At 43.5% G+C, this 24240-nt stretch overlaps 1 protein-coding gene across 4 annotated transcripts in view; it reads left to right on the top strand.

Annotated features, from left to right (window-relative positions):
* Positions 1–18090, top strand: part of PBX3 (PBX homeobox 3) — a 225760-nt gene extending 207670 nt beyond the window's left edge. For 2 of the 4 annotated variants that reach the window (XM_068964567.1, XM_068964559.1), the window contains 4 exons: positions 11433–11598; positions 13051–13163; positions 13932–14021; positions 16814–18090. In XM_068964567.1, the coding sequence (XP_068820668.1) occupies positions 11433–11598; positions 13051–13163; positions 13932–14021; positions 16814–16906 (462 nt within the window). In that variant the 3' untranslated portion in view covers positions 16907–18090. The remainder of the gene's footprint in view (positions 1–11432; positions 11599–13050; positions 13164–13931; positions 14022–16813) is intronic. The other 2 variants (XM_068964577.1, XM_068964586.1) reach the window with 2 other exon arrangements.
* The last annotated feature ends 6150 nt before the right edge of the window (positions 18091–24240 follow it).

Raw genomic sequence — 24240 nt, 5'->3', positions numbered from 1 at the left:
TTCAACATTTCATAATCTGTTGCATTTAATTAGGCACAGTACATAAAGTACGCATCACAAGTAAACATTGGAAACACAATGGCAAATTTTTCTAAGATCTGTGCTTCATAAATTTTCAGTTTGCTAATCTCAGTAATTATGTTTGGGTGTCAGCTGCTGCTTTTCCAAACAAGTGCTGATTCTCTCCCTTAAGTCTTTAAGGAAGCCAAACTGAGGATGAACTCTAAAGTTCTACACTTCTCCCTATTGAAGATTAAGTCATTATGTAATAATTTTTCTCTTTTATTTAACATTGTTATTAAAATGGTAAATAAATGGAGTGATAGAATTTGAAATGTAAGGTGCAATTAATGCTAATTAATAAATTGGCTTTCAGTGACTATATAGACATAGTCTAGCTTTTGAAATTTGAATATGACGTTTTTCTTAAAGGCAAAGCAATCTGGGGAACTTTAGTGGATTGAGAATTACAAAGTATCTGATTTTAATTATTTCAAGAATTCTCAGATCTGCCAACCCCATTCTTCAGATAGAATATAGGAATGGGATTGTTGAGTCCTGTAGCTGTGTGAGCCAGCACAGTGCCTGGCAGTTACACTCTTCAGGATTACTAAATGACTTCTAAGTGACTTTTTTTTAAAAAAAAGAAGATTGGTTATAGTTTTCATTGAAAAGTGCATGTTTTTTTGAAAGTCTTTTTTTCTAATTAAAAAAAAACCAGCAATTACTCATCTGAAATCAATTTGAATATTTGAAAACAGAAAAACACAAAATTAGAATTTACTTGTAAACCCATTCCAAATGATAAAAGACGCATGTCCTAGTACTTTTTGTATGCATACATGTATGTGTATGTTTGCATGTACTCACCTATGTATGTCTATGTGTATTTTTACCCCACCTCAAATTCTCATCCTCTATGAGAAGGAAGAAAAAGCCCTTTCCTCCTCTTTACAATACACTGTGAATAGTCCCCCCATGTCAATAAATATTTGTCTTCAACATTTTTAATCAGTGATCATGTTCCATTATACAGATATGCTATAAATTAATTTCTCCTCTCTTTTTACTATTTTAAGTAAGACTGTAACAAATCTCTTTCATATGTATCTCTAAATATTTACTCAAGATAAATTCTAAGTAATGCTGAATCCAGGCATATGTCTATCCATATTTGCTGGCTTACTTTACAGAAAGGTTATGCTAAAGGATAAGTAAAGTGTGTCTACTGCTCTGTTTATTTCTTTAAATGTCTTTGATTTCCTGATGCTGACAAATTTGTTCTTTGTTGAGCTCTGAAAGGTCACTGTGACACATCGAAGTGACTGCCTGAGTGAGCCTTGTTTTTACAGCTCAAGGTCTTCCCTAGATGCATCCTGTGCAAGGGACTTCCACATGTCTTCACACAGAGAAATTAATGCAACCATGGGGCTTTCCTGGTGGTCCTGTGGTTGGGACTCCAGGCTTCCACTGTTGGGGATATGGGTTCTCTCCCTGGTTGAGGAACTAGGATCCCGCAAACTGCACAGTGCAGCCAAAAAATAAACTAACTAATTAAGATAAATTAAGTAAAAGAAGTTAATGCGAACAGAGTGTGCCTGCTCACTTAAGGCAGCAGTCTTAACGCGATGCACATGCTTCACAGAGTAGGTGAAGATTTTCCAGAAGGTACAAGGGCATGCATGGTTTTAAAAGGGTTTCACTGGTCAGCTTTCCTTATGTGTGTGTGTATGTATGTATATATAAATGTATATATACACACTGCTGCTGCTGCTAAGTCGCTTCAGTCATGTCCGACGCTGTGCGACCCCATAGATGGACCTCATAGAACCCACCAGGCTCCCCCATCCCTGGGATTCTCCAGGCAAGAACAATGGAGTGGGTTGCCATTTCCTTCTCCAATGCATGAAAGTGAAACGTGAAAGTGAAGTCGCTCAGTCATGTCCGACTCTTAGCGACCCCATGGACTGTAGCCCACCAGGCTCCTCTGTCCATGTGATTTTCCAGGCAAGAGTACTGGAGTGGGGTGCTATTGCCTTTTCTAGGATATATACATACTCCTTCCTAAAACCCACTTGCCTCTGAAAGCTGCTGGGGTAGAAGTTCATGTGGTTGTCCTTTTTCCTCTTCCCCTTTCCACCTGTTCTTTTCCCACTTTATGAAATAGGTACTCCCACTCATTGCCCCAAAGTGTGAGACCCTTTCTGGTGCTCAAAAAAGGATTATGTGAAATATTGGTGATAACTAAACCTCCTTCAGTCAGCACTTTACAACCCAGCACCCTTCTGCTTAAGAAATACATGTGTTAATTCTGAATTGAAAAATGTGTTCGAAGTATTCAGTGGTTTACAAATAAGTTAGTGAATCAGAATTAAACCAGTGCTCCCCTCTGAAGAATTCTGACTTCATAAGGGGGAATTTCAATGCTGATAAAAGATAGAACTTTTAACAATAAAGTGTTTTTTTTTTTCAGCTATTAAAAAAATAAATGAATGTGTGATAAAACCTTACTTTTGATGGTAAAAGTAAGTATTATTTATCAAAATAAGTATTTGTATTGCTTTGATCAATTTTAGACTCACTGTACTGATAGCTTAATCTAGAACATGTTAAGCATGTAGAGCCTTATAATTACAGGAAATAAAAAAGAGTTTAAAATTTTCAATTTCCATATATCACTTGTAAAACATAAAGTATATTGCATTAGTATAATATGGGAGGGAAATGAAATGGAAATACAGTTCCAAAAACAAAAGAGAACACAAAAATTTTGACTATTAAAGAAAAACAAGTTTATATGTTTTTAAAATGGATAGTGGGTATCAATTTGCTATTTATATTTGGTTGGATGCATTTTAAAGAACAGTGTTACAGTTTTATTTTAAAATGTCAACATTTATGGCATACTAAAATAACATTGTTTATAACTGTAAGCTCATAATGAAAAATTGTAGATGCCAACTTAAAAAATGTACAAAGGAGAAAAAAATGTATGAGCAAGTACCTGATTTTTTTTTAAGGCAGTATTCCAGCAAAAGGTGTGCAGACTACTAATATATGGGACAGGCGCCTAGACAAAAGGCTGCCTCACCTGGCTTCAGGTGGTCTCACAGGAACTGTTCCTAGCAGTCGCAGTCTCCCTCCCACTTAGCCCTGGGGTGGTGTGGGTGAGAGCGCCAGCAGAGCTCCTCTTCAGGCTTTCCCTGGCCTGGAGCACTCTCCCCTCTCCTGTTTCTTAGCCAGAGGCTGCTGGTTCATCAGGTGCTTCACCCTGGTACCCATGGCTTCTCCCTCTCTCTCGGCTCCCTTGTTCTCCACAATGAAAGTGTTCCTCACTTGTTAGACCTAACTTCTTCCAGAAGCACTCCTTGCAGAACCACTCCTTGATTCCCCTTTCCTCTTTTCCTTTAGAATGGTGTCTGTCTCCCCTTTCATTATAAAAGAGAAGTTAAGAAATTAAGGGAAAGGGGAGTCAAGTTAGAAAATAGAAAAAGTCTCTGAGATCTTGGAGAGGTCCAGGTAGATGGAGGCAGCTTATGTTTTTGGCTTCTTTGTTTGAACAGGGCTTCTAGAGATTTGTACCTCTGAAATATGGAGTCTCAGTAGAAATACTATTGAATTGAATTGAAGCTGAAGTCCAGTTCAAATTTCACCTTACCTTTGAATTCTCCTTTGATTTCCCAGACCTGCTGGGGCTTATCTTCCTCCAGATTCCTTGTGCACTTAGAGTCTGTTCTCTGCAGTTTAGTGTGTTATCATCACCATCATGCAATGTTTGTTAATTATTTGAATATGTAGCATTGTTTTTATGACCAGATTGTAAGTTCTAGGCAAGTAGAAGTTCCTGTTTATTTTTTTGTCTCCCTATGGCACCTAGTACAGCACTAACTGTAACACATATTCAATAAATACACCTCAGTTAATTATTAAAAAAAGGGGGGGGATTGATGGGGAGTTATGGGGTTGAAATCTGGATTTGTCATACTTCACTATGATTTAGGGCCATTTGTGTATAGTCTGCATCTCTTGATTCTTCATTGATAAAACATGGGTGACAGTGATAATTAATAGTAGACGGACCAACTAAGGTCCGTCTAGCCAAGACTATGGTTTTTCCAGTAGTCATGTATGGATGTGAGAATTGGACTGTGAAGAAAGCTGGGCGCCGAAGAATTGATGCTTTTGAACTGTGGTGTTGGAGAAGACTCTTGAGAGTCCCTTGGGCTGCAAGGAGATCCAACCAGTCCATTGTAAAGGAGATCAGTCCTGGGTGTTCTCTGGAAGGAATGATGCTGAAGCTGAAACTCCAGTACTTTGGCCACCTCATGCGAGGAGTTGACTCATTGGAAAAGACTCAGATGCTGGGAGGGATTGGGGGCAGGAGGAAAAGGGGATGACAGAGGATGAGACGGCTGGATGGCATCACTGACTCAATGGATATGAGTCTGAGTGAACTCTGGGAGTTGGTGATGGACAGGGAGGCCTGGCGTGCTGCAATTCATGGTGTCACAAGGAGTCGGACATGACTGAGCAACTGAACTGAACTGAACCGAATCACTATGGGCCCAGATCATTAATGTATCTAACATTTCTATGAGAAATATATTACACTTCTTATTATTGTTCTCATTGTATATGAGAGGAATAATAAAATAATCTGTCCAGGGCCACTCATAGTAAATAACAGTGTGGATCTGAAACCAGACCAGTCCCAAGTATTTATCCAACATGTGATACTCCCCACATCCGATGTATCTACCTCAGAGTTAAAGATTCTAAGTGAGTAGAAGGCACTAGGTTTATTTTTGAAAAAACTAAAAAAGTGATACAAAAGTTGAATTTAGTTACTATATTTGGACAGCATTTTTACTCTTCTCCCCAGCTTTATTGAGGTATAACTGAAACATAACACTGTTCAAGGTGTGCAGTGGGTTGATACAATATTTAAAAATTGCAAAATAATTACTGGACACTGTTAGCTACACCACCTCCATCCCATGACATAGTTCCATTTGTTTTTCCTGGTGAGAACACTTAAGATATACTCTCAGCAGCATTCAAGTATGTGATACAGTATTATTAGCTATAATCAATCCCTGGTAACTTCCACTCTACTCTGTTTCTCTGAGTTTGTCTTTTTAGATTCCACATTTAAAAACATTTTAATTTTTTCCAGTTCATAGGTTATCTTTTTATTTATGGTTTCCTTTGCTGTACAAAAGCTTATAAGTTTGATTAAATCCCATTTGTTTATTTTTTGCTTTTCTTTATGTTGCCCTAGGAGACTGACCTAAGAAAATATTGGTACAGTTTATGCCAGAGAATGTTTTGCCTATGTTCTCTTCTAGGATTCTGATGGTATCATGTCTTATATTTAAATTTTCAAGCCATTTTGAGTTTCTTTTTGTGTCTGATGTAAGGATGTGTTCTGATTTCATTGATTTACATGTGGCTGTCCAACTTTCCCAACAACATTTGCTGAAGAGACTGTCTTCTCCCCATTATGAGTTCTTGCATCCTTTGTCAAAGATTAATTGTCCATAGGTGTGTGGGTTTATTTCTGGGCTTTCTGTTCTGTTTCATTGATTCGTATGTCTGTTTTTGCGCCAGTACCATGCTATTTTGATTACCGTAGCTTTGTAGTATTATCTGAAGTCTGAGAAGGGTATGTCTCCTGCTATGTTCTTTTTTCTGTGAATTGCTTTGGCAATTCTGTGCCTTTTATTGTACCGTGTAAAATTTCAAATTATTTGTTCTAGTTCTGTGAAAAATGTCATGGGTAATTTGATAGGAATCATATTAAATGTATAGATTGTTTGGGTAGTTTGGCCATTTTAACCATATTAATTCTTCCAGTCCAAGAGCATGGGATATCTTTCCATCTTTGAGTCATCATCAGTTTCTTTTATTAATGTTTGTGATTCTTAGCATACAAATCTTTTACCTCCTTTGTCGGGTTTACTCCTAAATATTTTTTGGTATGATTTAAAAGGGATTGTTTGCTTACAGTCCCTTTCTAGTGTTTCCTTTTTAGTGTATGACATGACAACAAAGGCTTAATTTCCAAAATATACAAACAACTCATACAACTCATAACCAAAAAAAGAACCCAATAAAAAATGGGCAAAAGACCTAAATAGACATTTCTCCAAAGAAGACATACAGATGGCCAATAGGCACATGAAAGTAGGCTGATTGTTTCTAATTATTAGAGACATGCAAATCAAAACTATAAAGAGGTACCACCTCACACTGCTCAGAATGACCATGATTAAAAAGCTTATAAATAACAGATGTTGGAGAAGGTGTGGAAAAAAGAATCCTCTTACACCATTGGTGGGAATGTAAATTGGTGTAGCCACTATGGAGAACAGTATTGAGGTTCCTCAAAAAACTAAAAATAGAGTTACCATATGATCTAGCAATCCCTTTTCTAGGCATACACCCAGACAAAGCTGTAATTCAAAAAGATACATGCACCCTTAGGTTTATGGCATCACTATTTACAATAGCTAAGACATGGAAACAGACTAGATGCCCATTAACAGATGAATGGATAAAGAAGATGTGGTGTGTGTGTGTGTGAAATATTACTCAGCTATAAGAAAGAATGAAATAATGCCATATGCAGGAACATGGATGGGTCTAGAGATAATCATACTAAGTGAAGTAAGTCAAAGACAAATACCATATGATATCACTTATATGTGAAATCTAAAATATGACACAAATGAACATATCTAAGAAACAGAAACATACTCAGAGATGAAGAGAACAGGCTTGTGGTTGTCAAGGGGGAGGAAGGATTGGGGAGAGAAGGATTGAGAGTTTGGGTTTAGAAGATGCAAACTAGTATATATAAACAACAAGGTCCTACTCTATAGTACAGGGAAGTGTATTCAGATTTCTGTGATAAACCATGATAGAAATGAATATGAACAAATACATATATGGCTTCCCAGGTGGCGCTAGTGGTAAAGAACCCGCCTGCCAATGCAGGTAGACATAAGAGACTCCAGTTCGATCCCTCAGTCGGGAAGATCCCCTGGAGGAGGGCACAGCAACCCACGCCAGTATTCTTGCCTGGAGAATCCCATGGACAGAGGAGCCTGGTGGGCTACAGTCCATGGGTCGCAGAGTCGGACACGACTGAAGCACCTTAGTACACACACAAATGTATAACTGAATAACTTTGCTGTTCAGCAGAAATTAACACTAAACCAACTGTACTTAGATAAAACATTTTTTTAAAAGGAAAACATTTTTAAAGGCAGTTGGCAGTCTGCAGGTGAATAGAGTCAGGGGAATGCATGGCTATAGTAAATGAGAGGGAACAGAAGCTTTTCCAGTCACTTCTTGGCCTTGCAGAAGGGCTCCAGGAAATAAACACTCTGAAAAATGCTCACTACTCATTCCTCTGATTGCCAAAGGCATTCAGCCTGGGAGCTGGTAGTGATGAACATCAGTAGGAGGAGGAGAGTACTTGTGTTTTTATTCTCATATTTAATTGATCTTAAAATTCTTGCCCAGCCCTTTGCCTTCTGCACAGTCCAGAGTTATGAATCCCGGATATGCAGCTCAAAAGAGAAGCACGGGACAAAATATTCCTTTTCTCTCTACCAATTTCCTGCCCGTGTTTCTATTCTGGGACCAAAGTACAGACCATTCCAGCTCAAAGACAGAGTAAGCTCTGCTCTCCTTCGAGCACGTGTGTATAGCCTGACTCCACTGTGAGCCCCGTGTAGGAGGGGACTGCATGTGCTCTGTAGCTTTTGGTGCTTCCAACTGGCTGACTTTTGCAACTAATTGTATCCATCTGTTTTTAAAAGGTGAAAACCAACTCCTGAATTTAGGTGTTGATTTCTACATTAATTACACTGATCCCAGTTGCAGCAGTGTGGTCTTAATAGCTGATAGCTGCAATACCCAAATCTGTGATATCAGAATGTGACATGCATATTTTAATTTGAGAAATAGTTTAACATTTTTAGATATTCATTTAGATGTGGTTATGCAGGTTAAACATAACATATGATCACTGCTTCTTTCATTGCTTCCAATTAAACCTTGCTTGTTAGTTTAACCTCTAGGTAATCCCATCAAACAATTGATGTCAAGGAAACACTGCCCACAGTAGCTTCGGATGAGTGGCCATTAATTTTAATTGCCTTGATATTAAAGATTAAGAAGTATTGGGACTAACAGAATAGAAACGATCTGATGTCAAGCAAATCCACTTGCTAAAGCTTCCCCAGGCTGCTGGTGATATTAAAATTTTACTATGAGAATTAAATAAACCTTTATTAGTGATGACTGTTGTTTGATTGGTCCAGGGGTATGCATAAACACAGGATTCTTACATATCTGGAGATGAGACCTTCAATGGTATGGAGATTCCTCAATTATGAAACTGTTAATAAAGCTGTAATCTGATTTTCCTGGCTAGGTTTCATTAATGTATTATAGCTTCTCTGATTGTCAAGGTAATATTAACTACAAAGTATGGAATCCAACAGAGAATTGTTTAGAAGAAGAGAATTCTAAAATGGGCCTTTGTTGCTAAATTCAGAGTTCGGGAATTTTCATTAATTATGCTTAAGAAATGCCAAATTCCCTCTCAGCCAGGAATATCTCCGTTTCCACTATATATTCAATATTTAACTCTTTCAAAGGCCTGACAGTCTTAATTAGACAAGCTAGAGTGATGTTGTATATTGAAGGGAGTTTTTGTGTGACAGCTCTCTAGGTCTGCCTTCTAAGCTGAGGACGTGCTTGTGAAAGGTAGGGTAGGCTTGTGAAAGTAAGGGCTATGAGAACTTGCTTTAACAAGCATAACCAGAATGAATACCACTAGGGTTATTTTCAATCTTAATTCAGAACCTTTATTTTTAGAGACATAATTCTGGTATGGGAATGAATCTCATAGTCACTGAGGCTGCCTTCTCCTAGTGCAAAAATCCCTCCCAGAGCATCTGCGTCCATCCTCCTGGAGGCCTGGGCTCCAGGTTAGCATCACGTCGGCCCTCTCCCTCTCCCCTGGCCTCCACTGTGAGTCAGTGGCCAAATCCTGCCTATTTGTCTTCCATGACCTCTGCCCTTTCCATAGCTCCTGTTCCGCCTGGCCCAGACCATCATCACCTGTGTACCCACCTAACTGCCACCCAGTAGCACGCCCTACACTATTGTCCCAAGTACCTGCCCCAAGCATATGGGCTGAAAGAAGGCAGAGTGGAGTTGGGCCCCTCAGGTCTGTTTGAGAGCCTAATATTGTGACAGCCTAGATACTGGAACTAAGGCCTGTACATGGAATTGGAAGGGAACCAGATCTTAGTTCTGAGTAAAGAACTGTGTAACCATTGGAGCTGCCTACAGTGGAGTCAGATTTGAAGTGAGTACCACGTCGCTGGTGGTGAGGATGCCACGACACAAACAGAAAATAGAGAAGGAGGCGCAGGTCTGAAGAACACCCAAGTTCCATTTGAGATCTGTTGAGCTGCAGCTTGTGGCAGAACATTTATAGGAAAATGTCTTAAAAATCAACTGAAATTCTTCATAGAAGTTAGGGATAGAGGTGGAAGTCTGGTTCACAGAGACCATAGTTGAAATTGTTAATAGAGATAAGATTGCTTAAGGAGAAAGAAGAGAGCTAAGAGCTTGAGTCTTGTAGAAAGTGTGTATGTGCGCGCGTGCACACACACACACACACACACACACACACCATAGTGTGTCAGGGAAGGAGAAGCAGAAGCATAATGTCACAGGTGATAATTACAAGTGTCAGATGCTGCTGAGTGGTAAAACAAGTTGAGAGAGAAGGTCATTAGATTTGGAACAGGTGTGAGGCCTGTGTGATGACAATCAACCACCTAGCCCTTGAGATTGTTAAGATGCTACTTGAGAAAATGTGTGCAAAAGGCCATGTGTAATGCTTGGTGCAAAGGAGATGCTTGTTGAATAGTTACTATTTCCACCACTGTTTGAATTGAAGGAAAGAAGGGACACGTAATCCTTCCTTGCGGGTGAGGGAGACGACAGTGGAACAGAAATGGCGAGGAAGGCCTGATCTGCAGCATATTTGCTTCCTGACGAGTTTTGGCTTGTTTCTGTCTGAACCTGTACTCATGGTAACTGCACAGGCCTTCAGCGAATGTGCTGGCGTGTGTACACGTGCATATGTGCTCACAGTGACCCCCCAGGATGGGACTGCATGTGGGCAGCAGCAGGCCAACATTGTCTTCCTCGTGTGGCTCCCTTGCCAGGGCTCTCTAGCTTTCCCTGGAAGGATGAGCACCATGGCTTGAAGAATGAGAGATCTATTTCCAAAGCAATTAAAGGCTTGGCAGAGATGGTTAACTAGCGTGCCCACTGGTAGAAATTGGGTTGGAGGGTTCATATCACTCACTCCTTATCCTTTTCTCAGGGTCCCTAAATAGCTATTCAGGATGAAACTGTGACCCACGCCGTCTGATACCACTGCAGCATGCTCCTTTGAAAGATGATTAAGAAATTATTAAAAAGTATTTTTAAACTGTTACTTTAACAAGAGAGAGGTCAGAGCCTTTTACATAGCAAAGTGGGTACCTATTCATACATTGCTGTGTGGGTTTTAGCTGCTTCTTTATATAGCTCAGCTCCCAGGTGCCTGAACACTCAATGTAACTAGAAGCAGTGCATCTTGGGCTGAAGTTTTGTTGTCAGTGAAATGTGATGAAATCTGCCTGTTGCCAAGATCCTCCTAAGAAATCTCTTCCATTTGTGCTGGTTGACATCATAAGTAGTTTGCAAAAGAAATAAATATATTCCACCTGATGAAATCAGCTGCTGATTCTGTATTTGCATTTGACCTTATTGAGTTGCTTGAGTTTTCATGTTGTGACCTTCTCACATGTTAACTGGCAGAACTTGAGCAGCCATCTTGGCAGACGTACAGTATCTTCTAAGGCGGGAGACAAAGGGGTTTTTCATCCATTATTAATTGATGTTACTCTTTTCAGCATGATTCTACTGTACAGCTGCCAAAATTATTCCAGACCCCAAAAGAACAAGTCATTCTTTCACAAGTGTTTCTTATTATTTACCTAACTTAACAAACGTTTCCTTTCGTTTTTCAGCTCCTTTGGGGATGGGGGGAGGACTAATCATTTATATATGAATTGGTATATACCAACTGAATATTTTTGATGAACAACACTTCCAGCCATTTTAGTAACTCCAAGAAATGGTCTTATTCCAAGAGTGTTGAGAGGTTTGCCAAAAGAGTGAGTGAGCCTCAGCACCATTCTTCTTTATCCCCGAGATGTGATCACAGGCTAGAATCAAGTGTCTCCCAAGGTCTCCCCCGGGGGTCCCACAGTTAGTAGCGGAAATTTGATTTTTGTTTGTTTCCTCCTTTGACCCTCGCTTCCCCTTATTCACGTCCCTGTGATTTATAGGTATCCAACTGGTTTGGCAACAAACGAATCAGGTACAAGAAGAATATTGGCAAGTTTCAGGAAGAAGCCAACCTCTATGCCGCAAAGACAGCCGTGACAGCCGCGCACGCAGTGGCCGCAGCCGTGCAGAACAACCAGACCAACTCTCCCACCACGCCGAATTCTGGTGCGTATGGGTGCTCACTCCCTCCTCGGCTCAGAAAGCCTGAGGCCACACAGCCCCACCTCACAGGCCAGCACACAAGAGCCATACTGAGGATACAGTGGATTCATAAAGATTTCTATTAAAATGCAGGCTTCTTCCTGGAATCATTGAATGAGTGGATGACCAGAGGGCCTGTAAACCCACTGTTCATAGTGTGTGCCCCTCACTACCAATAGAACCTGGAACTTTCACACTTAGAAGTGGTTTTTAATTCAGCAACGAGGCCCAGTGCTATCCCTAATGATTATTTTAGCTATATTGTTCCATGTGTCATTTTAAAATCCATAGTGGTGTCATTTTTAAAATCCATAGTGGTCTGTCAAAGAACGAGTGAAATAGCAAAAGCGGGAAATTGACCTGTTGCTGTGAGTAATGAGGCTGGAATGCTGGGGTTAGTACCACAGTGCTTTCTCCCTGATGTGGCTGCAGACTCGAGTCTGCGGTCCTTATATCTCCTCAGCACCTCTGCTAGCTTGGTAGGCTCAGCACGTGGTTAGCTGATCAGGACGTGGTTAGCTGTGAGAGATATGGTAGTTAGTACATGGATGCAGTATCTTGGCTCCTTATACAATACATTTTGGCCAAATTTTTTGTGGCATTTTTCATGGAATTGGAAATGTTAAAATTACAGGGAACTTGAGTAGCAACGAAAGACGTGCAGCTAGCCCAAACAGATGGGCTTGAGAAGCAATTCAAGGGGCTTTTCTAAGGAGATAATTTAAATATAGTCTTTAAAATTTCAGAAAGGGAGGGTTTTTTGTTTGTGTTGATGTCTTCTTTTTCCCTCCATCCCCCCTCTTCCCAGGTTCTTTTTAATGGAACATGGAAACTGATGAAAGTTAGCCAGAGTAGATGGCTAAGAAAGAGCTTCAGGGACTTTCTGGAGGGCTAGTGGTTAAGACTGTGCCCTTCCACTCCAAGGGGCATGGGTCAATCCCTGGTTGGGGAACTAAGATCCCACATGCTGCTTGGCATGGCCAAGTAAATAATAAATACCTTTTAAAAATAAAGATACATAATAAAAAGTCTGGAGGAATTTTTTTTTTTAAGCTTCAGAAAAATGTTTCTTCTTTGGGTAATTGTCCACCATGACAGCTAATGATGGTGAAGAGCTCGCTTAATGACAAGTCCTGGAGATAAATGAAAACAAGGGGATGGTTCCAAGCCAGCTGCTGGGTGTTTCTCTGTTTTGATTCTTCCTTTGTTTCATAGTTGGGTTTCCCCATCACTAAGACTTTTCTAGCTGCAAAATTCACTACTTGCAGTTATTCTCCATCCTCTTAGATCTAGAAATGCTTTATGTTGTACACAACCTTTCCCTTCTTTACCTCTTCTCCTTTCCCTGCCTCTGGGTCTTTGAGGATTATGTGTGTAGCTCTCTGTTATTCAGCTACTTAACTCTTTCCTTTCCAGGTTCTTCTGGTTCTTTTAACCTCCCAAATTCTGGGGACATGTTCATGAACATGCAGAGTCTGAATGGGGATTCTTACCAAGGGTCCCAAGTCGGAGCCAATGTGCAATCACAGGTAGGAGAAATGCCCCAGCTGGGGCCTTTCTAGCAGGGTAGGGTTTGGGCTCAAAACTCGTTCCTCTCGCCCCACGGAAGTGGTCTGCACATCGTGCAGAGCCTGTGCTGGGTGCTTCCAGATGTGACCCATCTGCCCCACCATTTAATTGAATGAGAAGTCAAGTGAACAGTGACTTTGAATGATTTAAACTTGATACACTTTGTGAATGCATTCGGCTCTGGCTTGAGCTCATGGAGAGGGGTTGGGTGCATCTAACTTCTGTAACAAAATAGAAAAACCATGTGTGCCAGTGTGTGTATGGTTCTAAAACATATTACTGTTTCATTTCTGTATTTTTTTTAAGTCAGAATACAGAAACCTGAGTTCTTAAAGTATATTCCAGGTTCAGCTGTTTTTCTAATCCTCTTAATGGAAAGCAACTACTTGTTTTTATGCATATTTCAGGGGTGTGTATGTGAGAGAGAGAGAGAGAGAGCCAGTATATATAAGTAGTTTTTACCCACAGCCACACACATTTGGTTGGTATAGATGAAAAGTTTGCATTGCCATGAAGCTGTTATTGTTTAGCTGGCATGAAAAACAGATGTATGAGTTTAAATATGCAAAGAATTGTTGAAATTCTGCCAGTCACATTTGATTGATAAATTTGTCTCTCATTCAAGATGCTAAACCCTCATGGCACACATAATTCAAATTGTTTCCTTTTGTAAGTGATGATGTTTTAATAGTTTGGGGATGATGAATTTTGTTTTGTCTCACTTCTAGGTGGATACCCTCCGTCATGTTATCAATCAGACGGGAGGCTACAGTGACGGCCTTGGAGGAAACTCACTGTACAGTCCACATAATTTAAATGTGAGTACCCTGGGGAGCATTAATGTGAGTACTCTGGGGAGCCAGATGTGAAGGGCTGTAGGAACAGTGTCAGGTAAACAGTGACAAATAAATTAATGGCCATTTGACTTGGCTTCTCATCTTTCTGGCAAGTGGAGGAAGGCGGCAGCTTTACTGTACTTTTATGAACCTAAACACTGATGTCACCTTCATACCATTAGAAGTCCTCACAGAGGCCCAGGGTGGCTGGCCTTCTGTCATCAACAGAGACTTAAGCATTAGCCCATTAAGATGCCATCTTCTACCGGCCGTGGTGTGTTCCAGGGAGATGGTGAAAACATTTATCATAGACTCGAGCAGTAGGAAAAATTCCCAAACATAGCTCAGGTGAAGGGGATGAGGGCCCCAAACAGATTGACACACCAAGCTAAACAAAGACTCCTGTTCTTAAGAGCAACTTGCTACATTGTCAGTGTCCTTGGGGAACATGCTCAGCCTTTTTAATGGCCTTTCAGTTATCACTTATGGAGGGAATAATTTAAACTTTTATAACCAATTGACCAAAACTTTACTTTCCCCTCCGACCCTGACATGGATGGAAAATAGCAAACAAAGCACCTGAAAGGCAGTCGATGGGAGTATGAGATGGGGGACTGGGTCTCCAGGGTAGAGAAGTAGACAGAATCTAGGATTTCAGACTAGGGAGGAAATGAACTGCCCAACACATAGAGTCAGAAAGAAAATAGATAAAATTCTCTCCTTTTAGGGCCTAGCTTGCTCTGAGAGTAAATATTAATGATTTAAAAAGTGATTGAGGATGTTCAATTGTAAAAGGAAAAAAGGACCATTAAATACTCAAATCTTTTACATTGGAAATGTCAAATCTTTCTTTTTGGGTTTATAAATAACTCATAATAACCCACAACAAACCATATAAAAAGCCTTTTAGTTGCATTTCTCCTTTTTCATTTAAGTGTTTTGAAATGCTTCAGAGAATGTGCGATATCCTTATCAACATGATAAAATATGAAACTGTGATTGCCTGCAGCATTTTACAGACATGAATTCCATCTTCGCTGATGAGGCTTGATAAGGCGCTGTTGTATAATACAGTGCATAATCTCAAACCACCAGAGTAAGGATTAATTTATTTTGAAAAAAAGAATGCTTGCTGACAACCTCTCCTCCAGCTGCCACGCTGGGTAAAAATATTGTACATTTGTTGTTTATAAATTTGGATAAAAGAGGAATGATGTTTACTTCAGATGGAATATCTTTAGACTTGTATCTGTGTAAGAGTTTTTCTTTTTCTAAGTAGATTTCACACCTGAGGGGTGAGAGCAGCTTACCTTTGAGATAGAAAAGAGGATTTCTTTGCGTCCACACACACACACACACACACACACACACATGTGCTTGTCAGCATCCAGCCTACACAGCTGAGCCTTTGAAGATAGACCGCCATAGCTTTATTTATTTATCTTCCTAACCTGGATTGAATGCACCTCCAGCCTGGAAGACCCTTTTCCCTTCGACTCTGGTCAGCTCTGTGAGGTAGTTTGGTTCCTCTCTCTACCCTCTCCTCGCCATTTCTCTGTGGAACTACGGGGAGGAAAGGTGCTTTTTATGCAGGACCCTGCATTTAATCTGAAGACTTAGGGGTTCCCTATGAACAACGTGTTGGGAGGAGGAGAAATCCCCAGCCCAGGGCTGGGTGAGGCGTCTAGACAGAGTTCCTAGTTAGCCTGGCGGCACGGGCCTAAAAAGAAGATATTTTAGGTGGACTCGCGAAACAAGTTGCAGGTGGATGTGAGCGAGGCAGGTGGATGTGCGGGAGGCAGGAGGAGGCCCCCCCGCCCCACACCCCCACTGGTACTGGGGCTCCGGGTCTGGGGGCCGTGTGGCAGGAGGCCGGCCAGTGCCGCAGGCTCTGGGTGCCAGCCAGCTCCCCTCGCCGTCTCTCCAGAAAGGCCCGCCCCGTCACTTCCACTCAGTGTTCCCCAGCTCACCAGTCCAGCACCTCCCTCTTCTTGACTGACATAAAAATATGTAGCGACAAGCTGTCTGCCACAGCAGAAATCTGATCAGACATTGATTTCAGCAATTGCCTCTATAGGCCGAGACATAAGGCAAATTTGTTTCTGAGCACTGTTACTGCCGGTGCAGGTCTGAGGCAGGAAGGGCTGGCGGCCTGTGAGGAGTGCTCGCGACAGCCCGAGTAGGAGCCCCACTTACAGATAATTGGAATCCGGATTCGAATAGTGTGTGCGCCTCCACAGTTCATGCATTTTCATTCTACACGATCCTATTTGGAAGGAATTTCTGGCCTTCATTTTCCAAGGGTTATACGATCTGGCTGTCAGGCATGTTTAGAAAAAGGTCGGGGGGAACTTCTTCTCTATGGAAACGAGGATTAAGCTGGGTTGAGGTTTGTACTTTGTGGAGCTCAAGGTCTTGCCAAAGCATTGCATTGAGCTTCTCCACCGCTCCCTTCTTACAAGATTTTTTTTTTTTTTTTTGAGTCACTTGATTTTTACCAGCAAATCAAAGACCGAGCGAGGTGCCAGCTCCAGACCAGCTGAAGCCCTCCTTCAGCGTGCTGACTTATTGCCAAGTCTTTACTTGGTAGGATGGATTTGTTTTACATGCATTTAATCCCACTTTAACACATGCTTCAAACTCCTGCCAAAGTGGGTTTAGAAAATACGTTTTGCTAATGCGTCTTTGCTCTCATGTTGTCATCAGGGTATTTTCAGTCGGGGAGTAGAATTAATATGGAGACGTGCACCGATGAACTGTGCTTCTCCTTTCAGGCTAATGGAGGCTGGCAGGACGCAACAACTCCATCTTCTGTGACTTCTCCTACTGAAGGCCCAGGAAGTGTGCACTCCGATACCTCTAACTAATCTCCGGCAACACTTTTCCCTGAGCTGACATGCCTTGATCCGTGCATTCAGAGCAATAGGAGGAAAAGGAAAGCGCTTTTTGTAGCCCACCATCTACAGCTTTACTGTAAAACCTTGTCTTATTAGAGAACTTGGTAAATCTGTTTTTTAAGGAATCATAATCATTTGTATTTATACTTAAAAAACACACAATGTTAAAAAAGCACTTTATCCAATTAGGCCAAGGTTTAACGTTGTTGACAGTCCTGTAGCTATTTTATCATAATTTATTATCAATATTTTACATGAATGGTTTCTCACTTGCCAATTACTTGGCCTTAAGGGTAAAAAAGTACCATATATGCTAAACCTCAATCGTTAAAGCAGATACAAAGACTCACCTCACCTAAATTGAACTTCTTGCATATTTCCATCGCAGACTTGGATTGTCCTTCTTTCATATCACTAATGGAGTTGGAATAAAGGAGCTGTTTGGCTAACTGTTAATGATGGTTGTGTTTAAGAATCTTCCTCGTCACACTTGTGTTTCGATTTCTTATGTTATAATTAGATCAGAGACCGGTAGCATCTTTTCTCTCTCTGAAAGCACCAGTGCCCAGAGTCTGCTCGGTAATGACATTATGGATCCAGATTGTTCTGAGAGATGAAGATCCTTGCTGCTGATACAGGTGACCACGAGATCCGTCTGGGGGTTTTACGGTGTGCGCTGGGTGCTGCACAGACTTGTCAAGGTTTGCTACGTCCTCTGGGCATCCACACAAAGGCCCTGCTCTCTGGAGTGTTGTATATAGTGTAGCAAAAGAGTATTTATACATCTCACCAATCAAAACACAGCTTTATTACCTCATGCGAACTCATACGAACCAATAGAATTTCAACATGTTCTGTAGCTTAGAGTGCTCACTTACTACCTCTGAACAATACTCACGCTGTAGTTTGTCTCTTTCTTATCTTTTTGCATCTTGTAATTAACTCTTTGTTTCTCTTCATAAAATGTAATGTACATTGTAATCTTTTAAAAGAAAAATCAGGGTTGCATTCGCAACTTTTAAAAAACTGAGAGTGGAAACATTGGGTCTTAAATTAACACAGGATCAGTAAAACTGTTGTAAATACTGAGAAGCATTTTGAATGTTCTTCATCTTGTTACTAATCCATGCAAAAAAGAAAAAGAAAAAAAAAAGCGATGACTAATTGTGATGCATTCAGATTTCAGTATTCAGTACTGTATATTTCACCCTGTGTAATAGGGCCCCCTCTCCTTTCTCTCTTTTTGTATTGTATGCGATTCTGAAACTGATTGAGTCATGAAAATAATTTGTGGCGGTGATTCTAATGTATTAAAAACGTTTCGTGTTCCTTTCTAACTGGATTACACCCTGGATTGAAAAAGTCTTCCTCGTGGTAGTTATATGTAGTTTCAAACATGAATAAACTTTTTGCTTTCATGATTAAATGTTGATGCAAGTTTCTTACCCCACCACGTGAGTCAGTCTGTGCAGGCAGAGGAGAAAACCCACCTAGAAGCCGGCCTGAGCATGTAAATGCGTAACCTGTCAGAGAGGGACTCGGAGGTGTCCAGATGGGGCTGGCGTGGCTGACCACACTCTGCAGGCTCTAGGTCGGCTGCCAGACCAGTATGAGATGTCCTCACTTGACACTTACGCTGTAAGAATACCACAAGGAAAATAGCATCCCCGTTTCGCAGGTGAGGAAACTGCAGTTCATAAAAGTTAAGCAGATGCCGCAAAGTCAAAGGCCTAGGCCAACAAAGGCCATGCTTGGAACCCAGGTCTGTGTGTATTCTTGTAGCTCACTCTCTCCTGACCTAATGATGCATCTGGCACCTGCTGGATGCAAAGACCTGCTCAGTAATAGTTTTTAATATTAATTTTTATTTATTTATTTGGCTGCATGGGGTCTTGGGGCACATAGTATCTTTTTTTGTGTGTGTGTGGCACAAGGACTCTCAAATTGTGATGCATTAGCTCAGTTGCTCCATGGCGTATAGGATCTTAGTTCCCTGCTGCTGCTAAGTCACTTCAGATGTGTCCAACTCTGTGCTACCGCATAGATAGCAGCCTACCAGGCTCCTCTGTCCCTGGGATTCCCCAGGCAAGAATACTGGAGTGGGTTGCCATTTCCTTCTCCAATGCATGCATGCATGCTAAGTCACTTCAGTCATGTCTGACTCTGTGTGACCCCATGAACAGCAGCCCACCAAGGTTCCTCTGTCCCTGGGATTCCCCAGGCAAGAATACTGGAGTGGGTTGCCATTTCCCTTCTCCACTTAGTTCCCTGACTGGGAATCAAACCTGCGTCCCCTGCATTGCAAGGTGAATTCTTAATCACTAGATCACCAGGGAAATCCCTTGTTTGGTAATTTTTAAATAAACAGTCTTGTCACATTCACTTCTTTGCTTTCCTAACTTGAGTGAGATACCAGTTTAGAACAGATGAAAGTTTGTCCAAAAAGAGTGAGCTTCAGAAAAAAAAAAAAACCCACAACTTCTCTTAGCATACCTTTGAAAACTAAACTGATAAGATGTAAGACCAACTAGAAATCCTTTAGCCGGATTAAACATTGTTTTTTGTTCACATTGTCAGAAACTCCATGTATTTACATGTCCATCTGTCGCTAATATCTAAAGCTTTGTAATAAAAGAAGTCGATAGCAGGTAATTGGCCTGTTTACTATATCTCGAGGAAATTGACTCACAGGAAATCAGATTAATGTTAATCAGTTGCAGCAAATTGTCTCTGATAAATACAACTGTTTTACTATTTCAGTTGGTCGAGCCAGGCAAAACAAGGGCTAGGGCCACCGTTCGCATTAATCTTGAGGCAGTTACACTGTGAGAGTAAACTTTATAAAATAGATTGCCCTCAAAGCTGTCCTCCCTTGAGCAGGCTCTCGCCTGCCTGTAGGAATCTCTTCCCTGGCTAAGCAGTTATTTGCATGATTCAATTAGCTTATGGGTCAGCCTTTCTTATCTTTGTACATAAAACCATCACTACGCTGTATGGTTTTGCAAAAATATCCTGTGGAAACCGGAAACACATGCACACACACACACCTCTCTTTAGAGTCTAGAAATGCACATTTCCTGAGACCCGCCCCAGGGCTCCTCCCGGGCCAGCCTAGTGAGAAAGGCACACGGCGGTGCTGGAGATTCACACGATGACTGCCAACACTTAAGAAGGGAAGGATATGAGTCTGTATTCTGGGGAGGCCTCGATGAAAACAGCAATTGCTTTCCCGGAAGCTAGTTTCGGAGGCACTTGTACATAACTCCTCTGCTCTTCAGTACCCCTCTAGCGGAGGCCAGAAGCACCCTGGCTTCATAGATAAGGAAACGGGGGCAAGGCTTGGGCCCCAAGGCTCTTAGGTCTCCCTCCAAAGTGGGTGAAATGTATTGATCTGATAGATTTCACCAGGTATTTTCTGGGGTAAGAAATGGGTTAAGCTCTCAATGCAGAGCACAGTGAAAGCTCCTGGACCTAGCCCTTGTTCAGAAAGCAGACAGCGTGCTGGAGAGACCAATAGGTGTCTGAACCCCAAGACGGGAGAAGTGAGGACCCCACAACCCATTCACAAGTTCAAAGAACACAGCAGCAGAAAGCCACCAGAAACACCCCATTGCAGATTAGGGGGCCTGTCCATGCATCCAGCTAGATGCACAAGGGTACATGGGGGCTTCTATGACACAACGCGTACTTTTGTTACCAACACTGTGTACTTGCGTCCACTTGCTGACACACAGTAAAGCCAATCGACTGACAACAGGTTGTGGGGAAAGGAAAGGACAGCGTTTACTGCAGGGCGCCAAGCAAGGAGCTCAGGACAGCAAGTGCTCAAAAAGCCTGAACTCCCTGATGGGTTTCAGCAAAGCATTTTTAAAGGCCAGGTGAGGGAGGGGCGTCCCAAGGTGAGAGATCAGCTTCCACACCACTCTCTGGCTGATGGTAACAGGGCAGTGTCACAGGGGTTAGCATGGTCAATCCTCAGGCGCCAGTAGGTCTGGGAGCTAGAGGCTACCTGCTGGTGATCATCAGGTAGTTTATTTCTTCCATTTGGTGGTGGTTTTAGCATCTGCAAAACAGTTCAGGAAGTGTGCCTCAGACACTATTATCCAGGGCCTTTGGAGATGAGCTACAGCAGAGGCTACAAGGAGGGGGTCTGTCCCAGGAAAACCTCACAGGATCCTGCTCCGTTATACTTTCAGGAATTTCTGGAGCTGTGTCTGAGGAGCTCCGCTGGACAGGAGGTACGTGGGCAGCATGGAAGCCTCTAAGGACAGCAGACCAGGTGGGCTTGCCAACTGGTTAGAACTTATCTGCAGCGCTGACTGGGCATCAGTCTGGTGCCAGTCCCGGCCAGACGCCAGGGAGGGCAGGACGGGGTTGGAGAGCCCCCTTCCAGCACCTTACTGAGTAGAGGAGGTGGCAAGGGGCTAAGTCTCCCAGATGCGGAGGTGTTTGGGGTGTAAGATACACGTTGGTGCTGAGGGTAAGGGACCTTCCCCACCCGGGCTGACAGCTCCAGTTCACCAGCATCTCCGCCAGGTAAACTCTATACATTACTTAGCATTTCCCCTGGAGCCCCATGTTGTGGGTGCTAGCCGCCCATTTTCAGATGGGGGATTTGAAGCTCAAAGAGGTGACATCACCTGTCCAAGCTTTCCCACAGAGTTTTGCCCCATGGAGGCCCCCTGTGACACTTTGAGCCACCACTTGGAGTGGGACAGAGAGAGGCCCCTGTGAGCTAGCAGGGGAGAAAAGGAAGGTCCCTTGCTGGGCGACGTGATCAGAGGAACCATCCCCCACTCCAAATTCCTTAGAGCTTGCAGCCCTCCTACTTCTGTCTTATCGCCTGGGCCCCCTGAGGACACGCGTCCTATGGGGCGGACAGGACGTGTGTCACAGACAGTGCGGGACAAGGGACAAGGAAGACCCTCTGCTTGGGCAGCCCTGGGGGCTAAAGGAGGCAAACAGAGCAGGAACGGTAGCTGTCCTGGTGTGTGTTGTGACGCTGCACACGAGGACCTGTGGGGGCCTGTCCAGACCGCGTGCAGCTTAGCCCTGGCTCGTGGGCCCTCAGCCCACTGCCCACATGGCCCCTTCTCTATGTGGGAGCAGGTCCCACACCCAGGCACGGATTTGGTTTTTGTTGTTTGTTTAAAGATGGACCATTTTATTCAGTTATTTTTGACTGCACTGGGCCGTCCTTGCTGCGCACAGGCTTTCTCTGCTTGTGAGTGGCGGCTGCTCTTCATTGCACGGGCTTCTCATTGCAGAGGCTTCTCTTTTTGCAGAGCATGGGCTGTAGGGTGTGTGGGCCCAATAGTCGCATCATGTGGACTCAGTAGCTGTGGCTCCCCGACGCTAGGCTCAGTTGTGGCGCAAGGGCTCAGCTGGCCCACGGCCTGTGGGATCTTCCCTGACCAGGGATGGAACCCGTGTTCCCTGCATTGGCAGGCAGACTCTTAACCGCTGGGCCACCAGGGAAGTCCCCCAGGCGCAGGTTTGAATCTTGGCTCTGCCTACTCCCGGCTGTGTGACCTCAGGTGAGGGACTGAACCTCCCTGAGCCTCCTCACTCTCTCTTCTCGGACCTGTGCTTCTGTACCCATCTCCCTGGTGAAGGCCTGTCCTTTGAGGCTGGGCCCAGGAGACCGTGTCCTCCCATGGAGCCAGGCCCTTCCTTTTCCCTCCGGTACTGCTTTATCACCCCTCTGGTACCACTTTATCACCCCTCCAGGACATCCAAGCAGAAACCTACAGGAGGAGGTTCAGGAAGACCAGGAGTGAGCCAGGGGGTTGGGGGGTGGGGAGTAGAGGCCAGAGGGGGTGAACCAGGCAAGTAGAAGGGCCTGGCACAGGCCAGTGGGGGCGGGACATGGTGAGCAGAAAGGTCATGGGTGCCAACGTGGATGCTTGTTCCTCCGTCCCAGCTCTCTCCAAATACAGTGGCCTCAGGAGGAAGTTTCTAGCATTTGCTCCATTTTACAGATGAGGAAACTGAAGCTACTTGGCCAGATACACACAGAGATGGAATATGAGTCTGATGGGATATGTGTGTGCTAAGTTGCTCAGTCGTGTCTGACTCTATGCGACCCCATGGACTATAGCCCTCCAGGCTCCTCTGTCCGTGGGATTCTCCAGGGAAGAAAACTGGAGTGGGCTGCCATGCCCTCCTCCAGGGGATCTTCCCAACCCAGAAATCAAACTTGTATCTCTTATATCTCCTGCATTGACAGGTGGGTTCTTTATGAGACTGTGCAAAAACCCACATTTTCCACTCTTTGTGTCTGGTTGTCTCATAGTGTCTCTTTCTTGTTATACTGGACAGGCTTGGAGGTGGGAACTGAGAAGGGGATGGGTACCAGCCTTTCCCCTCAACACAGAGCCATCAGCTCTTCTCTCCAGGCGCCCGGGACCCCAGGGACCCCCTCAGGAGGTGGCCACGTCCACAGGCACTTCAGGCCAAAAATGGCCTGCAACATGTCCCTGCTGGGCCTGGGGCCCCCGCCCCGTGCACAGTGAGCCCACCTCCCCGCAGTCTTGATCACTCAGCTGTTCCAGGCTCAGCTGGTGGTCATGGAGCCTCCTTCCAGCTGGGCCCCATTAAGTGCATTGCCGGGAGTCACCACCCAGCCAAGCAGGTACTGGCCTCACCACAGAGACAACAGCAGACGCCCAGGGTTCTGTGTGGCCCTGTGGAGAGGAAAGCACCGTGACTTAGCACTCATGAATGGGGGCTCCGGGTGAGACCCCCATGGGGGGATCCCGGCCCTGCTTCGCACCTGCTGTGTGTCTTTGGGCAGGTTCTATAACCTCTCTGTGCCTGTTTCCTTTGCTGTCAAGCACTTGCCTCCCAGCCTCATAGGGAGGATCAAGCAAGTTGGTACCAGTGCAGGGTCCTGCGTGTTGCAGGGGCTGAGGCCAGCTGCTCTTACTCTCTGTTAGCCCACAGCTTGCTTTGTGCTGATCATTTGCACTCGAATTCCAGCTTGTGTCCCCCTTCACTCGCTATTAGCAAAACCCAGTTCTTCTGCCCCCAGGTAGGTTCATCACTTTCCAATCAGCATGAGATGGTGTGAAGAGTCAGGCCAAGTTCTGCCACTTTCTAGCTTTGTGTGACCTTGGGTGTGTCACCACTCTCTCTGTGTGACCTCAGTTTCCCCATCTGTGAAATGGGGAGAATGTGTTCCCACCTTCCTTGTAGGGATGTCGTAACGATTAATGAGTTGCACTCACGGTGCCTGGCCCGTGGGATGGGGTGGGTTCCCTTCTCATTGCTATTATTGTTACACAGTGCTCCAGGTGATATGG

This window comes from Capricornis sumatraensis, chromosome 1, assembly GCF_032405125.1.
Source record: "Capricornis sumatraensis isolate serow.1 chromosome 1, serow.2, whole genome shotgun sequence".
NCBI classification, from domain to species: Eukaryota; Metazoa; Chordata; class Mammalia; order Artiodactyla; family Bovidae; genus Capricornis; species Capricornis sumatraensis.
The sequence above is the reverse complement of the archived record's forward strand: the minus strand, read 5'-3'. Positions and strand labels throughout refer to the sequence as shown.